Source organism: Theropithecus gelada, chromosome 4, assembly GCF_003255815.1.
Source record: "Theropithecus gelada isolate Dixy chromosome 4, Tgel_1.0, whole genome shotgun sequence".
NCBI lineage: Eukaryota > Metazoa > Chordata > Mammalia > Primates > Cercopithecidae > Theropithecus > Theropithecus gelada.
The window spans coordinates 163,622,208-163,646,824 of record NC_037671.1 but is presented as its reverse complement, the minus strand read 5'-3'; the positions used below and the strand labels follow the sequence as shown (position 1 = coordinate 163,646,824).

Here is a 24,617-nt window from a genome sequence, read left to right as displayed (position 1 = left end):
CATGTTTTTCTGAACCAGGGAAGACCATTGAAACAAGTATATTGAAGCTATTTTGAAAAATACTTTCTTCCTTCCTTCTGAGAACAGAAAATAAGAAGTAAGGTACAAAATAGAAAGAGGTAGTTCTGGTTAAAACATGATACTGTCAATTTGAAAGAGAAAAAAAGAAAGTAAATAAGTTAGAATTTGGTGGCTAACTGAAAAGACTCCCTAAAATCAACATTGATTAAAAATTCTGAATGCAAAGTTATTATTTGGGAAACTAAAGCTCAAAATGAGATCTAGGAGTTGATATAGCCAGATGTCATCACTAGGGAAAAGAAGCTATATTAACAAATTCATCTACAGTTAATTCAGGGGCAGGCTTATTGCAAATTTCAGGTGTTAATACCTATTTGTTGCAAACACTGACTTTTCTAATAACTAGACATTCTGTTACCCTGATTTGTGTAATAAGAAAATGTGTGAAATTACTAGGATCTTTAGTATTAACATATAAAGAAGCTACGTTTCTAAAGTGAAGTATACTTGTAAAATATGAATAAGCTCTCCCTTAGTCGTCTTGACAAATTTAAATTGTTTTCTGGAAGCAGAGCTATTGTTAGATATTCCTTCATTTTTCTATACTTTGAAACGTAACTTGGGCTTTGCATCTTTTTCAGGATGTTCTTGAGGAGAGAATTTCCCTGGAAGTTCAACTGGAACAACTTCGACCATTCTCTCACCTATAAGCCAATTGCCGTTAACTGTGAACATACTTGTTTTTAAGTGGTTTTGGGTTCAAAGCCAATTTGGAGACCCAAACATTCAGCTCACTGCTTAACTCAACATTAAATTTTATGATTCTGTTTTGCCCTATATGTTCACCATTGTATTTAAGTATCTTTTATTTTTTAATTTCAACAATAAAAAGGTCAGGATGACGTTTTCTGGAGGGTGTGTTGTGTTTATTGGCACACTCACCTTTTCTGTTCCATAGCATCTGGGATATGCAATGTTTCTATGGCTAATACCACACACCAATTTAATTTATAGAATGGGCTCCTCGTTTACATCTCAGTCACAGACTCAAATAAATTGTCAGTTTGTCCTTTTATGTTTGTTTAATATTTTACATAAAACGTCTATTCCATAAAAATCTTCAGAAAGAGTTTCCCATTTAATTTTTGATTTTAAAGAATTATATTGGATAAGGCGGTTTTCACCATAAGCTAATTTACTCTCTGCAGCTGTCTGCATTTTTCACAAATCATGTGTTACGTTCAAGCCTCTTTTACATGTCAACTTGTGACAAATATAAACGTCAGATTTTATATTTCCCTTGTAGAAATGTGATCAACTTCATTAGCGACTTATAACTATTTTATGTGAGATTGAATAATTCAGCATTCATGTAAACTTATGAAATAGGTATGAGTAATGGCCTTTGTTAATTTTTTTTTTTTTTTTTTTTTTTTTTGAGACAGAGTCTCGCTCTGCCGCCCAGGCTGGAGTGCAGTGGCCAGATCTCAGCTCACTGCAAGCTCCGCCTCCCGGGTTCACGCCATTCTCCTGCCTCAGCCTCCCGAGTAGCTGGGACTACAGGCGCCCGCCACCTCGCCCGGCTAGTTTTTTGTATTTTTTTAGTAGAGATGGGGTTTCACCGTGTTAGCCAGGATGGTCTCGATCTCCTGACCTCGTGATCCACCCGTCTCGGCCTCCCAAAGTGCTGGGATTACAGGCTTGAGCCACCGCGCCCGGCCTACCTTTGTTAATTTTTTTAAGTATTGTTTTAAAACTTCTGAGGATATCAGTTATTCACAAAATAAAGGGAAATTCCTTAAGATTTCTAGTTTACCTTTAGGCATCTTGCCACTCATTCTTTTGCTATACAAACAAGTTTTTCCTATTAATGAGTTTCTGGAATGTGCCTTATTCAGGACAATATGCTGTTTTAGATTTTGTTTAATATTATATGATATATACATTTTGATCCATTGCTAACAGCAGATATTCCCTTTAAGAGTTATTCTGTCTATAGGATCATAGTTGTTAAACTGCATGGATATATCTTGGCAGAATCAGAAGTGTGGTTTTACACCAATAAAACAGCATAATATTTTAACTTTTGCTCATCTTTTTAACAACAATTTAAAGTTTTAAGAAATAGAAGGTTTTGTATATTCATTTCTGAAAGAAAAATTGTTTAAATACTATAGATTCACCATCCTAAACTGTACCGATAGATTTTGTTACTATAAACAAGAATATGAAGAACAAGGAAAACTGACAACCTCAAGCTTCCAAGATTAATATAATTTTTACCTAGTGATATCTAGGTAAAAATATACATCAGCTAAAGTTTCCAAGTGGCCATCGGTATGGCTTTAGTTGTTAAATAATCAGATTAAAGCATTAAAGGCCCAGGAAACTACTCAACACCTATTTTTCAGTGTCTTTGTTTTAAAAGAAACAGTTTTACTTAGCTGCATTTCATTACAAGCAACTTTTGCTGTTTCCATTTATTTTTGTTCTTTAAAATTTGCTTTTTAACAATAGCCTTCTAATTTAAACAATGTCAAAAATATTTTTAAAGCTTCTTAGAGTTTAGCCTTGCAATAAATAACACTTAAAAATTATAGAAAACTTTTTTAGCACTTGGAAGCAGTATATCTTTAATGCTGTCTAGAGGAGTACATCCGTATATGTATGACAAGTTTTTGAGTAAATTGTCCTTTGTATTTCTTGTCTTTTTTTTTTTTTTTGAGACAGAGGTTTGCTCTTGTCACCCAGGCTGGAGTGCAGTGGAGCCATCTCAGCTCACTGCAACCTCCACGTCCTGGGTACAAGTGATTCTTCTCCTGCCTCAGCCTCACAAGTAGCTGGGACTATAGGTGTGTGCCACCATGCCTGGCTAATTTTGTATTTTTAGTAGAGACGGGGTTTCTCCATGTTGGTGAGGCTGGTCTCAAACTCCTGACCCCAGGTGATATGCTGCCTCGGCCTCCCAAAGTGCTGGGATTACAGACGTGAGGCACCACGCACAGCCCTCTTATCCATATTTTAAATCAATAATTGTTTCATGAATATGTTAAAAATGGTAAATCACCAACAAATTAAAATATTTTTCTAGACTGATCACTTAAGAAAACTTTCATTCTGCTTTTTGCATTAGATCATAAAACAAAGCTTTACACAATGTGTTTGCTCTGTCTTAGGTTTCATCACATCACATTACTCCAAATAATATTATCCATGAAATATAGCTACTAAAAGAAGTAATTGAAAATTTTGAACTCAAAATGTACTTACACATTCTACATAAGTGAGCACAAATGATAAAGTTTAAAAGTTGGAAAGATCCTATGGGTCATCTTAGTTTATCTCATCATCCATGACAGTTACTCTGTTTCTTACTGGATATTTTGGAACAGAAAATACATGTTGTCTGTCTTTGCTGGGGAGAATTGGCACCCTTGAAGTTTTCAAGTTTGGTCTCACTTCTCCATATTGCTTTTGATTGCATTTCTAAGTACTGACAGCCATAGGAACTTCTCATCCTCTACTTCTGTAGCACAAATCCATTTATATTTTGGACCTTGAAGAATAAATGCATTCTTGACATCTGTAAAAGCATTTGAGGTATACTAATTAATCCTTGCAGGTAGCAATCAAAATGAGAAAAAATGTTAATACTCAAAAGTCATCATCTTTAAGAATTTTAAAACCTAAAAAGAAGTACATATCCAGTGTAGAATATAACTTCCTAAAATTACTAAATAATTCAAATGCAGTGTAAAATAATGTCTATATTACAGTTATTGTAATTACAATTATTTTAAAGATTAAAGGATAGATGATGTAATGTTTTTTAATTCCTTGTCTCAATGACTGCAGAAGGAACTGGAATCAGTAACAGTCTTTACTGATAGTTATTATAAATAAAGATGCTAAGAGCTAGACCTGGACGACCTCAGTATATGAGAGCCAATGACAGAATCAAGCCAGCTACTTAGCTGGATGCCCACTGTCTAGTAGGTCACTTAACAATGTTTTGACGTAGGTCACAGCTGATTGTCATGGGAAGGGAACTGAAGGAGACATGTTTCATACACTAACCATACCCAGTGTTGATAGGTAACTAAGCCTTTTTAACCTGAGTTTGTATTCTAGGTGGAAATACTCATTTTTTCTCAGGCTCAGATTTAGAATGGGGCTGAAGCCATTGGGAAATAGGCCTTTTGTTTAGTTTGGTACTTCTGTAAGTAGTAGGGTCTTGGGTACCTTAAGTCCTGTCTTGACATGCAGTGAAAAACATTGGAATGAGAGATGTTACATTCAGACTGTCTGGCCTAACAGATACAGGAATAAGATAAAGATCCTTTTAAGCTTGGGGAGTAAAATATAGGATAATAATTAATAAAAATAGGTACAGTGGGTTTAAGTAGGACTTCGTTTTTGTGACAAAATGATACTTCTATTGGAATTATTGTGAGTGAAGTGTTTACCAGCATCCTTTGCATATCTGTGGATTCCTTTATGTAACAACTCCCAGCTTAGATGCAAACTTAAGGAAGAAAAGGTTATGTCAAATATGTAATAATCACTTAGTCCTAGTAGAATGGGAAAGTAATAGATAAAAATTTAAAATATGCTTTAAGACTGTAGCATCTTCAGACAGTGTAGAATAATGGTTGAGAACTCCAGCTCTCATGTCACTGCTTCAAAGAACTCATGGTAATATGGGGCATTGCCTCCCTTTGTGATTTTTGAAAGCTGTTTTCCTAACATCTGAGGTTCATGTCTGAATGCCAGAAGTCCTGTCTTTAACTATTTCAGAGGCAGATGAAAGTTTACATTGTTTAATGAAATTCTAATATTGGGGGAATTATTTGCAACCTGGTAAATTATAATTCCAGTCCTTTTCTACTATTCTATTAAAGAGCTTTACATTATATAGCTTTTTGAAGGTATCTGTCTCTTGGAAGGAAAAAAAATACATACACTTGGAATCTGGAATATTTTCTATGAGTAACCGATGAAGGGCCACTGATGCAATGAACTGGTAGGTTGTTTTTGAAGTCCTCTCAAATGGAGTATGAGATGTGCCCCGACTAGAAACGAGCAGTGCATCATTGAAGAGGAAAAGGCTGAGATCATGGATGTGTTCATAGAGCCTGTGTTAAAATGGAGAAGGTGCAGTTTTAATACATAACATACGTGCTTTATTACATAGTTAACCATCTTGAAATTGTTAAGTCACTAGTCAAGGTTTTTACCCCACTACTGACATTTTGAATGGCTGGTTGAAGTTCTCAGTATAATATTCCTCCCGATGTGATTCGCCCCTCTTGTGTCTCTGAGGTCAGGTCAGTACTGTGGGCCCTCAGGGCTCCTGGTGGAGTGCTTTGAGTTTGTCCATGGGATAAGTATTTGGTAATCCATGTGGGAAAAGAAACACTGACTTTCCCTTCTTCATGAAATGAATTATATCTGTGTTGGTAAATTTTTGTCAGTGTTGGTATTTTGATGTATTTGGGCAATCTGAAGAAAATAAGTCTTTGTTTTTTTTTCACCTTTAAGGATAACAAGGCCTGGCGCAGCGGCTCACACCTGTAATCCTAGCACTTTGAGAGGCCGAGGCAGGCTGATTACTAGGTCAGGAGTTCCAATACCAGCCTGGCCAACATAGTGAAACCACATCTCTACTAAAAATACAAAAATTAGCCAAGCATGGTGGTGCACACCTATAGTCCTAGCTACTTGGGAGGCTGAGACAAGAGAATCACTTGAACCCGGGAGTCGGAGATTGGAGTGAGCTAAGATTGCACCACTGCACTCCAGCCTGGGCGACAGAGCAAGACTCCGTCTCTTAAAAAAAAAAAAAAAAAAAAAAAAAAAAAAGGATAACAAGTTGGGGTAGAGAGAAACACAAGAACTAATTTGGCATGAGGTGTATTAATAGGAGAAAAAAGCATTTAACCACTATGTAGAAGTAAATACAAAAATTTTTACTTTTGATTGGAAAGTAGTAGATAACCTAATATAGTTCATCAGTTTGAAAGGTAAAAATTAAATAGTTCTTTGTTTTTGCTGAGGTTGCTACCATGGTCAACCGTAGGCATATTTATCAAGGAGTAAAATTTGTTGTCCTCAACCTCCCATCTGTTATCCTCTACTTTTCTGTCATTGGAGCGAGATTGCTGTGTTGGCAGGCCTCACTCTGCTCTAGTGTGGGTTATCTGTCCTGTGGGGGTGAGTGGTGATAGCCTGGGAGGAGCTTGTGGAAACCCACTCCACCTTCCAATTCCCCCCGACCAGGGGTGGCTAAGTGAAGCAAACTAAATGTTTTAATAGAGGATAATTGTTTTCCTATCAGAAGCATCAAGGAACCCTCAGGAAGTTACTCTAATGAGGAGTCCATATATTTATGCTTGTTCGGGTCTCTTATTTTTCATCTTCACCATTTTTGTTTGATTTTTACATTGTCAGTTTAGAACATAAAGTATTACAAAATGCTTAAGTGACATCAATCCCTGCTATTGGCTTTTATTTAGCGTACCTCTTTCCCCCTCCACTTTTCCACATAGCACGACCTCACCTGTCTTCACTCAGATCACCCAAGTTATCAACCTAGTACATTTCCACTCTTTTGTACTTGCCCAGGTAAACACATACATACACACACACACACACACACACGTATCTATGTACAGGAAAGGTTATCTTACAAAAATGCTAAGATTTTCCCTACTCTTTTCTGGCTTTTCTCACTCAGCAATGGAAATCACTTCAAGTTAATGGATAGGACTTTTATTCCTTCCTTTTAATGGCTAACCAGTACTTCATGGTGTGGGTACAACATCATTTATTCAACTCTTCCCCTATTGATGGGTGTTCTCCTTTGATGGACATTTGCTTTGTTAAGAGGCTTGGGTCCCCTCCTTTTTTTCCCTCCCTCTCTCTCTTACTTCATTTGTTTTTTTCTCCATTGCCACTGTGAATGTTGCAATGAACAGATTTCTTACATAGAAACAAAGTCCTAATATTTGTTCTGTCAGATACAATTCCTGAGAGTAGGATGGATTGGTCAAAGGCTACACGGAGTCCCCCCTTATTTATGGTTTCTCTTTCCACAGATAAACCTTTACATAACTTTTATTACTTTATGTCGTCATAATTGTTCTATTTTATTAAGTAATCTCTTATGGTACCTAGTCTTTCAACTTTATCATACGTATGAATGTATAGCAAAAAATGTGATATTATAGGGCTCAGTACTGTGAGGTTTCAGCCATCTACTGGGGGTCTTAAAAGGTATTTTCATGGATAAGGGGGGACTGCTGTGTATATTTTTATCAAATACCTCCAGGTTGTTCTTCATAAAAGCTGCTATAATTCATATTTAAAACTATATGGTAATAGCTTTAATTTGCTTCTGATTTACTTGGTGATTTTGTTAAAATGCAGATTCTGATTGAATAGAGCTTGGGTGGCCTGAGAATTCTGCATTTCTGGCACGCTCCCTGATGATGCTGAGTCCACAGATCTGCGGGACACACTTTGAGTAGTAAGGCACTTCAGTCATTTGTTAGTTACAGCTATGCCTCAGAACTGGGCAAAGGACTTCATCAGGTAGTTTTAAAATGTCCAAGAGTACCATGTTTCAGGTTCAGCTACTTGGACAGTGTTAGGAAGTAGGAGTTGTTTTAGGTGTGTGGATCAATGGAAACAGTGGTCACCCAGCCACTAGAGCTAGCTCTTTCTTTCAAACATTTTCTTCTGTCTTTGGTTATGATTTAGGCTGGGAAGAGTGGGGTGCTTCACATTTACTGATATCTTGCAAAAAATATTTCTAGATCAAGTCAATAGGTTATTCTGAGAATAAAGGAATGAATAGAACTAAGGATGAGGGAGAGTGGAAGCAAGAAAGGCAGGGGGTGCATTTTAAGTCTGTGTGATGGGCAGTATGTGGTGAGTAGCCATTTTGAATAGGCGAAAGAATTCTACCATAGTCTTACTTTTTGCGGGAGAGGGGGAGCAATATTTTTTTTTACCATATCCATAAGAACAATTATGTCTCCTATCATAGAAGTTTAGAAAACTGTTCAAATCTGTAATAAAACTGCTGTATCCAAATATCAGGAAATATGCCAACAGAGTGCTTTGAAGAAGTAGCATTCAAAGAGGTACTTGCTTTGGTAAATTGATGTTCAGTTTTTTCCTTTGGAAGGGATCACACTGATATTAGAGGTGAATGAAAGAGAATTCCAGTTTTGTGGCCCACTTGGACCAGGTGGATGGTTGGCCCAGGGAGGGGATGGAGCAGCCATACTAACTTGAGCTTAGAATTGAGCCTTTTGTATTCCGAGGACATGAGTGAGGGAAAGAAACACACAAAGAGGTTATTATTTCAATCTGATTCTGAGAGGGCTATTTTATATATGATTTTTATCTAGAAAAACTTTTCAAAAGCCATTTACTAAATTAAGCCCCTCAAGATCTCTAACAGTGTTTATCCACAGACCAAACACCAAAAACTCTAAAAATTTAGCAGTTCCTCTAAATATGCAAAAGCAAATACAGTCATCCCTTGATATCCATGGGGAATGTGTTCCAGGACCTCCTGCAAATACCAAAATCTGAGGATGCTTGGTATTTTCGTATAATCTCTCTAAATCATTTATCTAATACAATGTAAACACTATGTGAATACTTATACCATATGAGGTTTTTATTTGTTTGTTTTAATTGTATTTATTTTTTAATGTTTTCCATCCTCAGTTGAACCCATGGGTGTGGAGCCTACAGATAATCCCAGCCACTTAGGAAGCTGAGGCAAGAGAATCGCTTGAACCCAGGAGACGGAGTTTGCAGTGAGCCGAGATCACGCCATTGCACTCCAGCCTGGGCAACAAGAGTGAAACTCTCTCAAAAAGAGAGTTTCGGTACATGGACAACAGCAGGTCATCAGCTCCACAGTGAGCTGACCTGAGTTGAAACTGTTTATCACCCAGCCTGGTGGATCACAGTGGCGTTGGGGGTCCCCAGAATGAGTCAATTCTGGACCAAAATCTAGTACCCTTGAGAAGCCTGAGTACGTTTTCTCTAACGCATAGTTACCTGCTAAATGACTGTAGATCCCTTTGGGGGAAGCTAAGAGGAAAATTTACAGTATGTCTTTTTGGCAGTATAATAGGATATTTCCCCAAGGAAAATTGGCCTGGGAAGTAGATGGCTCTATTTGATGAACAAGGCCAGGCCTCTATTCACCAGTCCTGCACCACTTTTGTACCTTTGGTAAGACTCCGTTGGAAGAAAAAAAGCATGCTTAAAAATCAGCAAGCTTTGGCCACGTGCAGTGGCTCCCGCCTGTAATCCCAGCACTTTGGGAGGCCAAGTTGGGAGGATCGTCTGAGCCCAGGAATTCAAGACCAGCCTGGCCAGTGTGGCAAGACCCCATCTCATTAAGGGAAAAAAAAAAAATCAGCAAGTTTAAAATCACAGACATGAAAATCGGTGTTTATGATAAAAACAATAATACAGAAGTTCCAAGGTACAAAATATATTCTAAAAGTTTAACATACCCAAAATAATGGTCCATGTCCCCAGAGGAACAAATTGCCCTCTGAATTTCCCAGCTCTTAAAATGACTGTATGACTTCATCTCTATTTTAAATTTCATTTAGAATGCAAACACTCGTTCTTTCTGTGTCATAGTTATTGTCTGTTATTTGTGGCCAGGTGCAGTGGCTCACACATGGCCAAGATGGGTGGATCACTTGAGGCCGGGATTTCAAGATGAGCCTGGCCAATATGGTGAAACCCCATCTCTACTAAAAATACACAAAAAAATTAGCTGGGCGTGATGGCATGCCCCTGTACTTCAAGCTATTTTGGGAGGCTGAGGCACGAGAATCGCTTGAACCCGGGAGGCAGAGGTTGTAGTGAGTTGAGATCGCACCACTGCACTCCAGCCTGGGCAACAGAAGGAGACTGTCTCAGAAAAAGAAAAATATGTATTTGTTCAGTAATTGTTACTATGTTAGATTATTATAAGGAAGACTTGGTTCACCTTTCTGCCTCCTGGTCTAATCACTGGAAACAGCATTGCCTGTGCACCGAGAGACCTGGTTCTAAATTCCAAGACCAGCACTTACTTTGTGACTTCAGGCAACTTAAGCCAGATTGCCCACCCATAACATGGTTCCTGTCCTACCTGCCTCATCAGGTAATTGTAGTTAAATCTATCAAATGAGAGAAGTTAACATATGGTAAAGAGTAAAGCCTTATATGAGTTGGTACTGTATGTATAAATACAAGCAGAGTATATTTCCTCTAAGTAAAAATTCCTGGTAGAAATGGGGATGGCATTCCTTGAGTTTTATGTGATTTTCTAAAATGACAGAAAACAAGGTTGCAGGCTAAGTATTGTGTGATATCTTTTGGAATATGAGCCTGTTTGCATTTACCTAATTTCAAAACTTTTTTTCCCCCCCGTAGAGACGGGGTCTCACTATGTTGCCTAGGCTGGTCTAGAACTCCTGACCTCAAGTGATCCTCCCACCTCAGCCTTCCAAAGTGCTGGGATTACAGGAATGAGCCACCACACCCAGCCAATTTCAAATATTTATTTGAAATTACATTTAAATTTATTAGCAAATAATATAAATGTCATCACTGAGACAGTGTCATTGACCTAAAAGGAAGAAGCTGAGGCAAAATCAATATAAGTAGAGTTTATTTGGGCTAAGCTTGGAGACTGCAACCCTGGAGCATAGATTCAGTTACCAGGAATATACACCCCAATTAGTAGCATTTACAAGTGGATTTTAAAAGAAAAAGAAGAGGCAGTTCCAGAGTTGTTTATCAAGATTTTACACTAAAATAGCACAAACTATTGATTGACTATAATTGTTCTTTGTCTATGATTTCCAGTAATGTGAAGATAATGGGTGAGGTAGCCTAGGAACAATTGCCCCCAGGCCAGCATGGATGGGGAGGTGTGACTGAAGTCCCATACTCATGTCTCTCTGGGCCTGGTAAATTTTTCATACCTCATATCTCATAGCTTAGAGCAGTGCCTATTTAAATATAAATATACCTCACAATTAAAACGTAAAATGATCTTGAATTATCCTAAATCTTCAAAGTATTCTCATTTGTTGTCCAAGTACTGAAGACCGAAATCTATTTTGTAATAACTAGACCTCCAGCTTCCAGTCCACATGTAAAGAGCTTGGAAGTTGCAGGCCAGGTGTGGTAGTTCACGCCTGTAATCCCAGCATTTTGGGAGGCTGAGGCGGGCGGATCACAAAGTCAAGAGATTAAGACCATCTTGGCCAACATGGTGAAACCCCATCTCTACTAAAAATACAAAAATTAGCTGGATGTGGTGGCACGCGCCTGTAGTCCCAGCTACGTGGGAAGCTGAGACAGGAGAATTGCTTGAACCTGGGAGGCAGAGGTTGCAGTGAGCTGAGATTGTGCCACTGCACTCTAGCCTGGCAACAGAGCTAGACTTCGTCTCAAAAAATAATAATAATAATTAAAAAAAAAAAAAAGAGCTTGGAAGTTGCCAATTCTGTCCTCACAACAACAACAACAAGTAGCTGAAGAACTCAGAATCAACAGCTTTTCTCCGATCCATTATAGAATTGAAGTTATCACCCCAAAAGCTGGAATGATAGGCTGCTACAGAGAATCAAAGCTTATCAGAAACAGAAATTGCCTGTATGGAGTAAGGATGCTTGAAGGGTATTGGATTAACTACTAGAGATAGAGTGTAGACTAGCTTTAGCATTTAATACCTCTGGGCTTGCACACTGGTGTGAGTTTTGCCTCTAGGAGCCTTCCAGATTCTTGCAATGAAGAGCTAATAAAAAATTTCCTTTTCCTGGCTGGGAGCGGTGGCTCATGCCTGTAATCCCAGTACTTTGGGAGGCTGAGGCAGGTGGATCATTACAGGTCAGGAGTTCAAGACCAGCCTGGCCAACATGGTAAAAACCCCGTCTCTACTAAAAATACAAAAATGAGCCGAGCAGTAGTGGCGTGCACCCGTAATCCCAGTTACTCAGGAGACTGAGGCGGGAGAATCCCTTGAGGCTGAGAGGCGGAGGTTGTGGTGAACTGGAGCTCAGGCCACTGCATTCCAATCTGGGTGAAAGAGTGAGACCCTGTCTCAAAAAAAACCCAAATATATATATTTATATGAATACATATACAATATTCTTGCATGGTGGGGAGGAGAAAAGTACCATTTTGAAATATGCCCAGAGTACTTTGTTCTTTTTTTTATTTTTTTTATTTTTTTATTTATTTTTCATTTTTTATTATACTTTAAGTTCCAGGGTACATGTGGATAACGTGCAGGTTTGTTACATATGTATACCTGTGCCATGTTGGTGTGCTACACTCATCAACTCATCAGCACCCATCAACTCATCATTTACATCAGGTATAACTCCCAATGCAATCCCCCCTCCCCCCCCCACCGTGATAGGCCCCGGTGTGTGATGTTCCCCTTCCTGAGTCCAAGTGATCTCATTGTTCAGTTCCCACCTATGAGTGAGAACATGCGGTGTTTGGTTTTCTGTTCTTGCCATAGTTTGCTGAGAATGATGGTTTCCAGCTGCATCCATGTCCCTACAAAGGACACAAACTCATCCTTTTTTATGGCTGCATAGTATTCCATGGTGTATATGTGCCACATTTTCTTAATCCAGTCTGTCACTGATGGACATTTCGGTTGATTCCAAGTCTTTGCTATTGTGAATAGTGCCGCAATGAACATACGTGTGCATGTGTCTTTATAGCAGCATGATTTATAATCCTTTGGGTATATACCCAGTAATGGGATGGCAGGGTCATATGGTACTTCTAGTTCTAGATCCTTGAGGAGTCGCCATACTATTTTGCATAATGGTTGAACTAGTTTACAGTCCCACCAATAGTGTAAAAGTGGTCCTGTTTCTCCACATCCTCTCCAGCACCTGTTGTTTCCTGACTTTTTAATGATTGCCATTCTAACTGGTGTGAGATGGTATCTCATTGTGGTTTTGATTTGCACTTCTCTGATGGCCAGTGATGATGAGCATGTTTTCATGTGTCTGTTGGCTGTATGAATATCTTCTTTTGAGAACAGTCTGTTCATATCCTTTGCCCACTTTTTGATGGGGTTGTTTGTTTTTTTCTTGTAAATTTGTTTGAGTTCTTTATTAGCCCTTTGTCAGATGAGTAGATTGCAAAAATTTTCTCCCATTCTGTAGGTTGCCTGTTCACTCTGATGGTAGTTTCTTTTGCTCTGCAGAAGCTCTTTAGTTTAATTAGATGCCATTTGTCAATTTTGGCTTTTGTTGCCATTGCTTTTGGTGTTTTAGACATGAAGTCTTTGCCCATGCCTATGTCCTGAATGGTACTACCTAGGTTTTCTTCTAGGGTTTTTATGGTATTAGTTCTAACATTTAAGTCTCTAATCCATCTTGAATTAATTTTCGTATAAGGAGTAAGGAAAGGATCCAGTTTCAGCTTTCTACTTATGGCTAGCCAATTTTCCCAGCACCATTTATTAAATAGGGAATCCTTTCCCCATTTCTTGTTTTTCTGAGGTTTGTCAAAGATCAGATGGCTGTAGATGTGTGGTATTATTTCTGAGGACTCTGTTCTGTTCCATTGGTCTATATCTCTGTTTTGGTACCAGTACCATGCTGTTTTGGTTACTGTAGCCTTGTAGTATAGTTTGAAGTCAGGTAGCGTGATGCCTCCAGCTTTGTTCTTTTGACTTAGGATTGTCTTGGCAATGCGGGCTCTTTTTTGGTTCCATATGAACTTTAAAGCAGTTTTTTCCAATTCTGTGAAGAAACTCGTTGGTAGCTTGATGGGGATGGCATTGAATCTATAAATAACCTTGGGCAATATGGCCATTTTCATGATATTGATTCTTCCTATCCATGAGCATGGTATGTTCTTCCATTTGTTTGTGTCCTCTTTGATTTCACTGAGCAGTGGTTTGTAGTTCTCCTTGAAGAAGTCCTTTACATCCCTAGTAAGTTGGATTCCTAGGTATTTCATTCTTTTTGAAGCAATTGTGAATGGAAGTTCATTCATGATTTGGCTCTCTGTTTGTCTGTTACTGGTGTATAAGAATGCTTGTGATTTTTGCACATTAATTTTGTATCCTGAGACTTTGCTGAAGTTTCTTATCAGTTTAAGGAGATTTTGGGCTGAGACAATGGGGTTTTCTAAATATACAATCATGTCATCTGCAAACAGGGACAATTTGACTTCCTCTTTTCCTAACTGAATACCCTTTATTTCTTTCTCTTGCCTGATTGCCCTAGCCAGAACTTCCAACACTATGTTGAACAGGAGTGGTGAGAGAGGGCATCCCTGTCTTGTGCCAGTTTTCAAAGGGAATGCTTCCAGTTTTTGCCCATTCAGTATGATATTGGCTGTGGGTTTGTCATAAATAGCTCTTATTATTTTGAGATACATTCCATCAATACCGAATTTATTGAGCGTTTTTAACATGAAGGGCTGTTGAATTTTGTCAAAGGCCTTTTCTGCATCTATTGAGATAATCATGTGGTTTTTGTCTTTGGTTCTGTTTATATGCTGGATTACATTTATTGACTTGCGAATGTTGAACCAGCCTTGCATCCCAGGGATGAAGCCCACTTGATCATGGTGGATAAGCTTTTTGATGTGCTGCTGGATCCGGTTTGCCAGTATTTTATTGAGGATTTTTGCATCAATGTTCATCAGGGATATTGGTCTAAAATTCCCTTTTTTTGTTGTGTCTCTGCCAGGCTTTGGTATCAGGATGATGTTGGCCTCATAAAATGAGTTAGGGAGGATTCCCTCTTTTTCTATCGATTGGAATAGTTTCAGAAGGAATGGTACCAGCTCCTCCTTGTACCTCTGGTAGAATTCAGCTGTGAATCCATCTGGTCCTGGACTTTTTTTCGTTGGTAGGCTATTAATTATTGCCTCAATATCAGAGCCTGCTATTGGTCTATTCAGGAATTCAGCTTCTTCCTGGTTTAGTCTTGGGAGAGTATAAGTGTCCAGGAAATTATCCATTTCTTCTAGATTTTCCAGTTTATTTGCGTAGAGGTGTTTATAGTATTCTCTGATGGTAGTTTGTATTTCTGTGTGGTCGGTGGTGATATCCTCTTTATCATTTTTTATTGCGTCTATTTGATTCTTCTCTCTTTTCTTCTTTATTAGTCTTGCTAGCGGTCTATCAATTTTGTTGATCTTTTCAAAAAACCAACTCCTGGATTCATTGATTTTTTTGGAGGGTTTTTTGTGTCTCTATCTCCTTCAGTTCTGCTCTGATCTTAGTTATTTCTTGCCTTCTGCTAGCTTTTGAATGTGTTTGTTCTTGCTTCTCTAGTTCTTTTAATTGTGATGTTAGAGTGTCAATTTTAGATCTTTCCAGCTTTCTCTTGTGTGCATTTAGTGCTATAAATTTCCCTCTACACACTGCTTTAAATGTGTCCCAGAGATTCTGGTATGTTGTATCTTTGTTCTCATTGGTTTCAAAGAACATCTTTATTTCTGCCTTCATTTCGTTATGTACCCAGTAGTCATTCAGGAGCAGGTTATTCAGTTTCCATGTAGTTGAGCGGTTTTGATTGAGTTTCTTAGTCTTGATTGCACTGTGGTCTGAGAGACAGTTTGTTATAATTTCTGTTCTTGTACATTTGCTGAGGAGTGCTTTACTTCCAATTATGTGGTCAATTTTGGAATAAGTGTGATGTGGTGCTGAGTAGAATGTATATTCTGTTGATTTGGGGTGGAGAGTTCTGTAGATGTCTATTAGGTCTGCTTGCTGCAGAGATGAGTTCAATTCCTGGATATCCTTGTTAACTTTCTGTCTCGTTGATCTGTCTAATGTTGACAGTGGGGTGTTGAAGTCTCCCATTATTATTGTATGGGAGTCTAAGTCTCTTTGTAAGTCTTTAAGGACTTGCTTTATGAATCTGGGTGCTCCTGTATTGGGTGCATATATATTTAGGATAGTTAGCTCTTCCTGTTGAATTGATCCCTTTACCATTATGTAATGGCCTTCTTTGTCTCTTTTGATCTTTGATGGTTTAAAGTCTATTTTATCAGAGACTAGTATTGCAACCCCTGCTTTTTTTTGTTCTCCATTTGCTTGGTAGACCTTCCTCCATCCCTTTATTTTGAGTCTATGTATGTCTCTGCATGTGAGATGGGTCTCCTGAATACAGCAAACTGATGGGTCTTGACTCTTCATCCAGTTTGCCAGTCTGTGTCTTTTAATTGGAGCATTTAGTCCATTTACATTTAAGGTTAATATTGTTATGTGTGAACTTGATCCTGCCATTATGATATTAACTGGTTATTTTGCTCGTTAGTTGATGCAGTTTCTTCCTAGCCTTGATGGTCTTTACATTTTGGCATGTTTTTGCAATGGCTGGTACCAGTTGTTCCTTTCCATGTTTAGTGCTTCCTTCAGGGTCTCTTGTAAGGCAGGCCTGGTGGTGACAAAATCTCTAAGCATTTGCTTATCTGTAAAGGATTTTATTTCTCCTTCACTTATGAAACTTAGTTTGGCTGGATATGAAATTCTGGGTTTAAAATTCTTTTCTTTAAGAATGTTGAATATTGGCCCCCACTCTCTTCTGGCTTGGAGAGTTTCTGCTGAGAGATCTGCTGTTAGTCTGATGGGCTTCCCTTTGTGGGTAACCCGACCTTTCTCTCTGGCTGCCCTTAAGATTTTTCCCTTCATTTCAACTTTGGTGAATCTGGCAATTATGTGTCTTGGAGTTGCTCTTCTCGAGGAGTATCTTTGTGGCATTCTCTGTATTTCCTGAATTTGAATGTTGGCCTGCCCTACTAGGTTGGGGCAGTTCTCCTGGATGATATCCTGAAGAGTGTTTTCCAACTTGGTTCCATTTTCCCCCTCACTTTCAGGCACCCCAATCAGACATAGATTTGGTCTTTTTACATAATCCCATACTTCTTGCAGGCTTTGTTCATTTGTTTTTCTTCTTTTTTCTTTAGGTTTCTCTTCTCGCTTCATTTCATTCATTTGATCCTCAATCGCTGATACTCTTTCTTCCAGTTGATCGAGTCAGTTACTGAAGCTTGTGCATTTGTCATGTATTTCTCGTGTCATGGTTTTCATCTCTATCCATTCGTTTATGGCCTTCTCTGCATTAATTATTCTAGTTATCAATTCTTTCACTTTTTTTTCAAGATTTTTAGTTTCTTTGCGCTGGGTACATAGTTCCTCCTTTAGCTCTGAGAAGTTTGATGGACTGGAGCCTTCTTCTCTCATCTCATCAAAGTCGTTCTCCATCTAGCTTTGATCCATTGCTGGCGATGAGCTGCGTTCCTTTGCAGGGGGTGATGTGCTCTTATTTTTTGAATTTCTAGCTTTTCTGCCCTGCTTTTTCCCCATCTTTGTGGTTTCATCTGCCTCTAGTCGTTGATGATGGTGACGTACTGATGGGGTTTTGGTGTGGGTGTCCTTCCTGTTTGTTAGTTTTCCTTCTAACAGTCAGGACCCTCAGCTGTAGGTCTGTTGGAGATTGCTTGAGGTCCACTCCAGACCCTGTTTGCCTGGGTATCAGCAGCAGAGGCTGCAGAAGATAGAATATTGCTGAACAGCGAGTGTACCTGTCTGATTCTTGCTATGGAAGCTTCCTCTCAGGGGTGTACTCCACCGTGTGAGGTGTGGGGTGTCGGTCTGCCCCTAGTGGGGGATGTCTCCCAGTTAGGCTACTCAGGGGTCAGGGACCCACTTGAGCAGGTAGTCTGTCCATTCTCAGATCTCAACCTCCGTGTTGGGAGATCCACTGCTCTCTTCAAAGCTGTCAGACAGAATCGTTTGTGTCTGCAGAGGTTTCAGGTGCTTTTTGTTGTTGTTGTTGTTGTTGTTTAGCTGTGCCCTGTCCCCGGAGGTGGAGTCTACAGAGACAGGCAGGACTCCTTGAGCTGCTGTGAGCTCCACCCAGTTCGAGCTTTCCAGCGGCTTTGTTTATCTACTTAAGCCTCAGCAATGGCGGGCGCCCCTCCCCCAGCCTCGCTGCTGCCTTGCCGCAAGATCGCAGACTGCTGTGCTAGCAATGAGGGAGGCTCCGTGGGCGTGGGACCCTCCCGGCCAGGTGTGGAATATAGTCTCCTGGAGTGCCCGTTTGCTAAGATCCTTGGTAGAGCGCAGTATTGGGGTGGGAGTTACCCGATTTTCCAGGTGTTGTGTGTCTCAGTTCCCCTAGCTAGGAAAAGGGATTCCCGTCCCCCTTGTGCTTCCCAGGTGAGGCGATGCCTCGCCCTGCTTCAGCTCTTGCTGGTCGGGCTGCAGCAGCTGACCAGCACTGATTGTCAGGCACTCCCTAGTGAGATAAACCCAGTACCTCAGTTGAAAATGCAGAAATCACCTGTCTTCTGTGTCGCTCGCGCCAGGAGTTGGAGACTGGAGCTGTTCCTATTCGGCCATCTTGCTCAGGATCGAAACATCTTTCTTAAATGTCAGTATTTTGTTCTTAACAAAGGCCTGACCTCAAGGGAAACTTCTACTAGAACCTAACCAACTGAGATTTTACCAGAGGCTAATCAACCTGGGAGAAGGGAAATACCCAATTCCAGCCACTTCTAACCTTACTGTCTCATGTTAGAGGTGAAAAAAAAAACGAAAAACAAAAACTGAGAAGCACTTGTGAAGGTCACAATCCAGAAGTGAAAGACTCATTAAAAGACTGAAAATTGATCACAGAACTGTAGAATATTTTTCCTCCTCTGACATCTTAACTACCACAGCAGTAGGACTCTGGTATGATAATGGGATTACAGCTAAAATAACTGCAAGGCTCAGACCCTATTTAAGAAGGGATCTCTAGGGAAACCCAAAGATGATAGGGAGAAAAAAACAAGGACATGGGAGAAAACTGTAGCCTCTGACGCCAAGCTACAACAAACAGCAAATATGACCTAACTCCCAGCCAGATAAACATAAAACTTCACACTGAAGGCCTGTTTAGTTCCTTTTACCTGACACATCATGTCTGGTATTCAGCAAAAAATTATAAGGGGTTCTAGCTGGGCACGGTGGCTCAATCCTTTAATCCTAGCACTTTGGGAGGCCAAGATGGGCAGATTATCTAAGGTCAGGAGTTCAAGACCAGCCTAGCCAATGTGGTGAAACCCCGTCTCTACTAAAAATACAAAAATTAGCTGGGCGTGGTGGCACGTGCCTGTAATCCCAGCTACCCAGGAGCCTGAGGCAGGAGAATCGCTGGAACCCAGGAGGCAGAGGCTGCAGTGAGCCTAGATTGCACTACTACACTCCAGCCTAGGTGACAGAGTGACACTCTGTTTCAAAAAAAAAAAAAAATATATATATATATATATATACACACACACATGATACTAAGAGGCAAAATACACAGACTGAAGAGACAGGGCAAGCATCAAAACTAGACTCAGATATAGTAGAGATTCTGGAATTATCAGAGCAGAAAGTTAAATATGATTAATATGTGAAGGACTTTAATGGAAAAAAGTAGACAACATGCAAGAACAGACAGGTAATGTAAGAAGAGAGACCAAAACTCTAAGAAAGAAAAGGTAATACCAGAAATAAATATAACAAAAATGAATGCCTTTGGTGTGGTCATTAATATACTGGACACAGCTGAGGAAAGAATCAGTGAGCTTGAAGATATGTCAATAGAAGCTTGCCAAGCTGAAAAGCAGAGAGAAAAAAGACCAAGGACAAAGTAGGGGTAGCAGGTAGGGACCACCAGGGGAAAGAACAGAATATCCAAGTTATAGGGACAGTTACAAAAGGCAAATCATATGCATAATGGGAATACCAGATGAAGAAAGAGAGATGGAAGAAATATCTGGAGTAATAATGACTGGAGATTTTACAAAATAATTGACAGCAAACCATAGGTCCAGGAAGCTCAGAGAACATAAAACAGGATAAATACCCCCCCCCAAAAAAAAAAAACTACATCTAGGCATAATACATTCAGATGTAGAAAATAAAAGAGAAAATCTTTGTCATTTCAGAGAATACAAAAACAAAAACCCACCTTACTGTCAACAAAGAGTCAAACTCTGTAAAATAAAGAGATTTATTCTGAGCCAAATATGAGTGATCAGGGCCTGGGTCACAGTCTCAAGAAGTCCTGAGAAAATGTACCCAAGGCGGTTGGGTTAAAGCTTGATTGTATACATTTTAGGGGGACAGAAGTTACAGGCAAACATCAATCAATGCATGTAAGTTTTACATTTGTTTGATCCAGAAAGATGGGACAACTTGAATTAAGGGCTTCCAGGTCATGGAGGGATTCAAAAGATTTTTTGATTGGCAATTGGTTGAAAGAGTTATTATCTGAAGATCTGGAATCAGTAGAAAGGAGTGTCTGGCTTTAGATAAGAGATTGTGGAGACCAGTGTTCTTATTATGTAGATGAAGCCTCCAGGTAGCAGGCTTCAGGGAGAATAGATGGTAAATGTCTCTTATCAGACCTTAAAAGCTATCATACTCTTAGCCGAATCTCTCCTGGATCAGGAAAAGACCTGGAAAGAGGAGATTTTCCCAAAAGAGATTACTTTGCAGGGCCATTTCAAAATATGTCAAAGAAATATATTTTGAGGTAAAATACTCTGATTTATTTCAGGGTCTGCTATCTGCCATGTGATACAATACTGGAGATGAGTTGGAATTTGGTATCTTATTTCTACAAGGAATTCATTTTATCAGTCTTAAGATCTCTGTTTCAATGTTAATTTGGGTCAGTTGTGCCTGAATACTTAAGGGAGGAGAGTATAATGAGGCATATCCAATCCCCTCTTCCTATCGTGGCCTGAACTAGTTTTTCAGGTTTACTTTGGAATCCCCTTGGCTGACAGGAGGAGTCCATTCAGTCGGCTGGGAGGCTTAGAATTGTATTGTTGGTTTATATTACCTATAGAGGAACAAGGATAAAAATTACACTGAACTTCTCTTCAGAAACCATGTAAGTAAGAAGAGTGTGGAATGAAATAAACAAAGTGTTAAAAGAAAAAAGCCACCAACCTAAAATTCTGTATCCAGCAAAATTTCCTTCAAACAATAAATTTTTTACACACACACAAACTGAGAGAATTCATTGACCTTAGTAGAACATTAAGAAATGTTAAAAGAAGTTCTGCAGAGAGAAGAAAAATGATGTAGAAAATCAAACTTATGTAAAGAAAGGAAGAGTGTTTGAGAAGGAATACATGAATGTAGAATAATCTAATAATCAAAAACTGGAATCATCACAGAATGTCTTCTACCAAAGCAGTGTGTTTAGAATTGCTGGTTTGGTAGGTAATTTCTTTCCATCATTGTAGCTCTTTTCTATTGCTACAAGCCAAAAAACAAAACAAAACAAACAAACAAACAAAAAAACAGATCAAAGAAAACAAAAATGTCATGACAATGAGAAAAGTGACATATTGTGTGATTTGATTTTCATTTAAGATCTAGTCTAGGTAAGGATGGAGGTGAGGGGACTGATTTCTTCCACCTACCCTGCTACCCTGTGCCGTTGAGGAACATTTGTTGAAATATTCATTGAAATAACAAATCAATTTTCATTACGCTTATTGGAGTTGAACAAATTAAAGGAGTTAATTCCTGTCCCTTTGGTTGCTGTTTGCTGAGTCACTCTTTGTCATTAATACTGAAAATCAAACTTACATACAGAAAGAAAGAATGAGAATAGAATTTTATTTTATTCTATTAATTATTTTGTTATTTATTTTATTTCTATTATTTTATTCATAGTTTGATGAACAGTTTTCTAAAGCAGAGATCACCACTCTATGGCCCACACCTGTTTTTGTAAATGAAGTTTAATTGGAACATAGTCATGTTTGTTCATTTATATCTTGTACGGTTTATCAATAGTGTATCACTTGTTATGTGTTGCATCATTGGTAGAGCTGATTTGTTTTACAATAGCAAAGTTGGGTAGTTGCCGCATATATCATTTGGCCAGCAAAATCTTTACTACGTGAAATATTTACTATGTGAACGTTTACAGAAAACTTTGCCCACCCTTGTTCTAAAGGAGTAAAGGGGATACTAATTTATAAAAAGTAGCATCCTTCCATCTTTTTTTCTTAGGTTACTCTGAGCATCATGCAAACTAAATAGCATAAGGTCTTGTTAAAAACTGACCTCAATAACTATCTGAGGATAATAAATTGGTCCTCTCTTTCTTATATTTGAGCAGATCATTGGTGTGAAAATCCTGCAACACTTGGAGCTTAGCTAAGTAGAAAAGTGGCCGGGTGCAGTGGCTCATGCCTGTAATCCCAGCACTTTGGGAGGCCAAGGCAGGTGGACCACTGGAGATCAGGGGTTTGAGACCAACCTGGCCAACATGGTGAAACCCTGTCTCTACTAAAAATACAAAAATTAGCTGGGCATGGCAGCGGGTGCCTGTAATCTCAGGGAGGCTGACGCAGGAGAATAGCTTGGAGGCGGAGGTTGCAGTGAGTGGAGATTGCACCACTGCACTCCAGCCTGGGCAGCAGTGAGTGAGACGCCATCTCAAAAAAAAAAAAAAAAAAAAAGAAAGAAAAGTGACCAACCTTTAGAATGCCTGCTTATGTGGAGTTTGTGGTCCTGGCAGGGACAATTTTCTTCTCCCATTCTACCCAGTAGCTGGCTGGAATGGTGATAAAATAGCCTACACTATCTTGGAGGGAGTTGTCTGTAACTTTTCAGTCTAATGCGCAGATTCATTTCAAACCTACTGTGTCAGACATTGTACTGAATGCTGGAGCTACAGGATGAGTAAGACAGTCACCTGCTTGGAAGGTGTCCACAGCCTTAGGATAGTTAACTATTGTTTACCTTAGAGAGAAACTTATTTCTTCATCACAGCAATGAAGTTGGGCTACATCTTGTACCCTAATTAGATATCTGTTTACTTCTGATAGAGTCTATAAATCAAAAACAAAATAGAAGCACATATAAATTTTTTTAAATAAAAAAACTTACTACTGCAAACCATTTTATGTCCCAGAATATGCAAATGTTAAGTAAAACACAGTTCAAACATGAAAAAGTGAATGTTTTCACTGTTTATGAAACAGATTTTCTTAGAAAGACCACAGTATTGACAAAGAAAACTATATTTAAGGGGAAAAAAAGTAATTTTTGTCAAAGTTTTAAAACTACTGAAATTATAGTTTTATTTGTAAGTGCTTTCCTAATATCAAAAACAAAGTTGGGGTTGGGGGATAAGAAGGGAACTATTCAGAAAGAGAAGTGGGCTGGGCGCAGTGGCTCACGCCTGTAATCCCAGGCGTGGGATTCCTTTGGAAGGCCGAGGCGGGTGGATCACCTGAGGTCAGATGTTGGAAACCAGCCTGGCCAACATGGTGAAATCCCGTTTCTACTAAAAATACAAAATATTAGCCAGGCGTGGTGGTGGGCTCCTGTAGTCCCAGCTACTTGGGAGGTTGAGGAAGGAGAATGGTGTGAACCTGGGAGGTGGAGCTTGCAGTGAGCTGAGATTGCACCACTGCACTCCAGCCTGGGCGACAGTGCGAGACTCCGTCTCGGAAAAAAAGAAAATAAGTAGAACACATGGCCCCTTTCCTCAAAGGGCATCGTGATCACAGTAATACCAATAAAGGAACAAAGTCTATCGAAAAGTTATGGGATAGGGGCAAGCTCACTTGTGCCCCTTCTTATAGAGCAACCTTGCAGATAAGAAAGATGTGAAATGGGAGGGCGTGGCAGTGCCTGGCACGTAGCAGGCATTCCACAAATAGTAGCTGCCTTGGGGTCTGTAGGTCTCCTTTTGCCAATGATTGGAGGTTGTATTCATGAGCATGAGATATAGCAAGTTCCTAAGAATACATACAGGGCATCCCCAGATGATTCTCTGTATATCTGACAGATGATCCTTCATATTGATGTTTTGCTTCATCTAGGGGAAAAAAAGTACTTTTAGGCAAACTAGAATTGTGACATTTTTATTCATAAAAGAAATAGATTAAAATATTTTATGGCACTTGATACAGGGCTTGGTATTTTCATATGTTATAATAGAAAGTTTCCAATTTCTGGGCTGGGTGCAGTGGCTCACATCTGTAATACCAGCACTTTGGGAGGCTGAGATGGGCAGATGGCTTGAGCTCAGGAGTTCAAGACCAGCCTGGACAACATGGTGAAACCCCATCTCTACCAAAAAAAAGAAAAAAAGCCAAGCATGGTGGCGCCTGCCTGTGGTCCCAGCTACCCAAGAGGCTGAGGTGGGAGGATTGCTGGAACCAGGGAGGCAGAGGTTGCAGTGAGCTGAGATCACACCACTATACTCAAGCCTTGGTGACAGAGCCAGACTCTGTCTCCAAAAAAAAAAAAAATCAATTCTCTGTACCCAATGTTTTAAAACAAAGGCAAGTGACAAAATTGGATGCAAAAAAGTATCTTCATGGAAAAATATGTTAGCAGTTTACATTCAGCCCAGATGCCTATTTACAGTATGCACAATACAATAATATTTTCAGAATGATAGTACTGTCTCCAAGGTGCTTAACTACTTCTTCAGATAATAATTATGACCATCGTACTCACTGAGGCAGGAAAGCTAATTAATGCATTGAAAGTA

General features: G+C 39.3%; 2 protein-coding genes across 6 annotated transcripts in view; one reads left to right on the top strand and one right to left on the bottom strand.

Annotated features, from left to right (window-relative positions):
* REPS1 (RALBP1 associated Eps domain containing 1) overlaps positions 1-931 on the top strand; it is an 86,396-nt gene extending 85,465 nt beyond the window's left edge. For 4 of the 5 annotated variants that reach the window (XM_025383346.1, XM_025383348.1, XM_025383349.1 and 1 more), the window contains one exon: positions 663-929. In XM_025383346.1, coding sequence (XP_025239131.1) covers positions 663-731 — 69 coding nt within the window. In that variant the 3' untranslated portion in view covers positions 732-929. Of the gene's footprint in view, positions 1-662 lie in introns of all 5 variants that reach the window. The other variant, XM_025383347.1, reaches the window with a different exon arrangement.
* A 371-nt stretch (positions 932-1,302) lies between these two features.
* Positions 1,303-24,617, bottom strand: part of ECT2L (epithelial cell transforming 2 like) — a 112,269-nt gene continuing 88,954 nt past the window's right edge. Inside the window, exons 18-22 of the mRNA XM_025383344.1 lie at positions 23,871-23,936; positions 22,853-22,941; positions 4,984-5,156; positions 1,746-3,604; positions 1,303-1,424 (exon numbers count right to left, since the gene is read on the bottom strand). Coding sequence (XP_025239129.1) covers positions 3,477-3,604; positions 4,984-5,156; positions 22,853-22,941; positions 23,871-23,936 — 456 coding nt within the window. The 3' untranslated portion in view covers positions 1,303-1,424; positions 1,746-3,476. The remainder of the gene's footprint in view (positions 1,425-1,745; positions 3,605-4,983; positions 5,157-22,852; positions 22,942-23,870; positions 23,937-24,617) is intronic.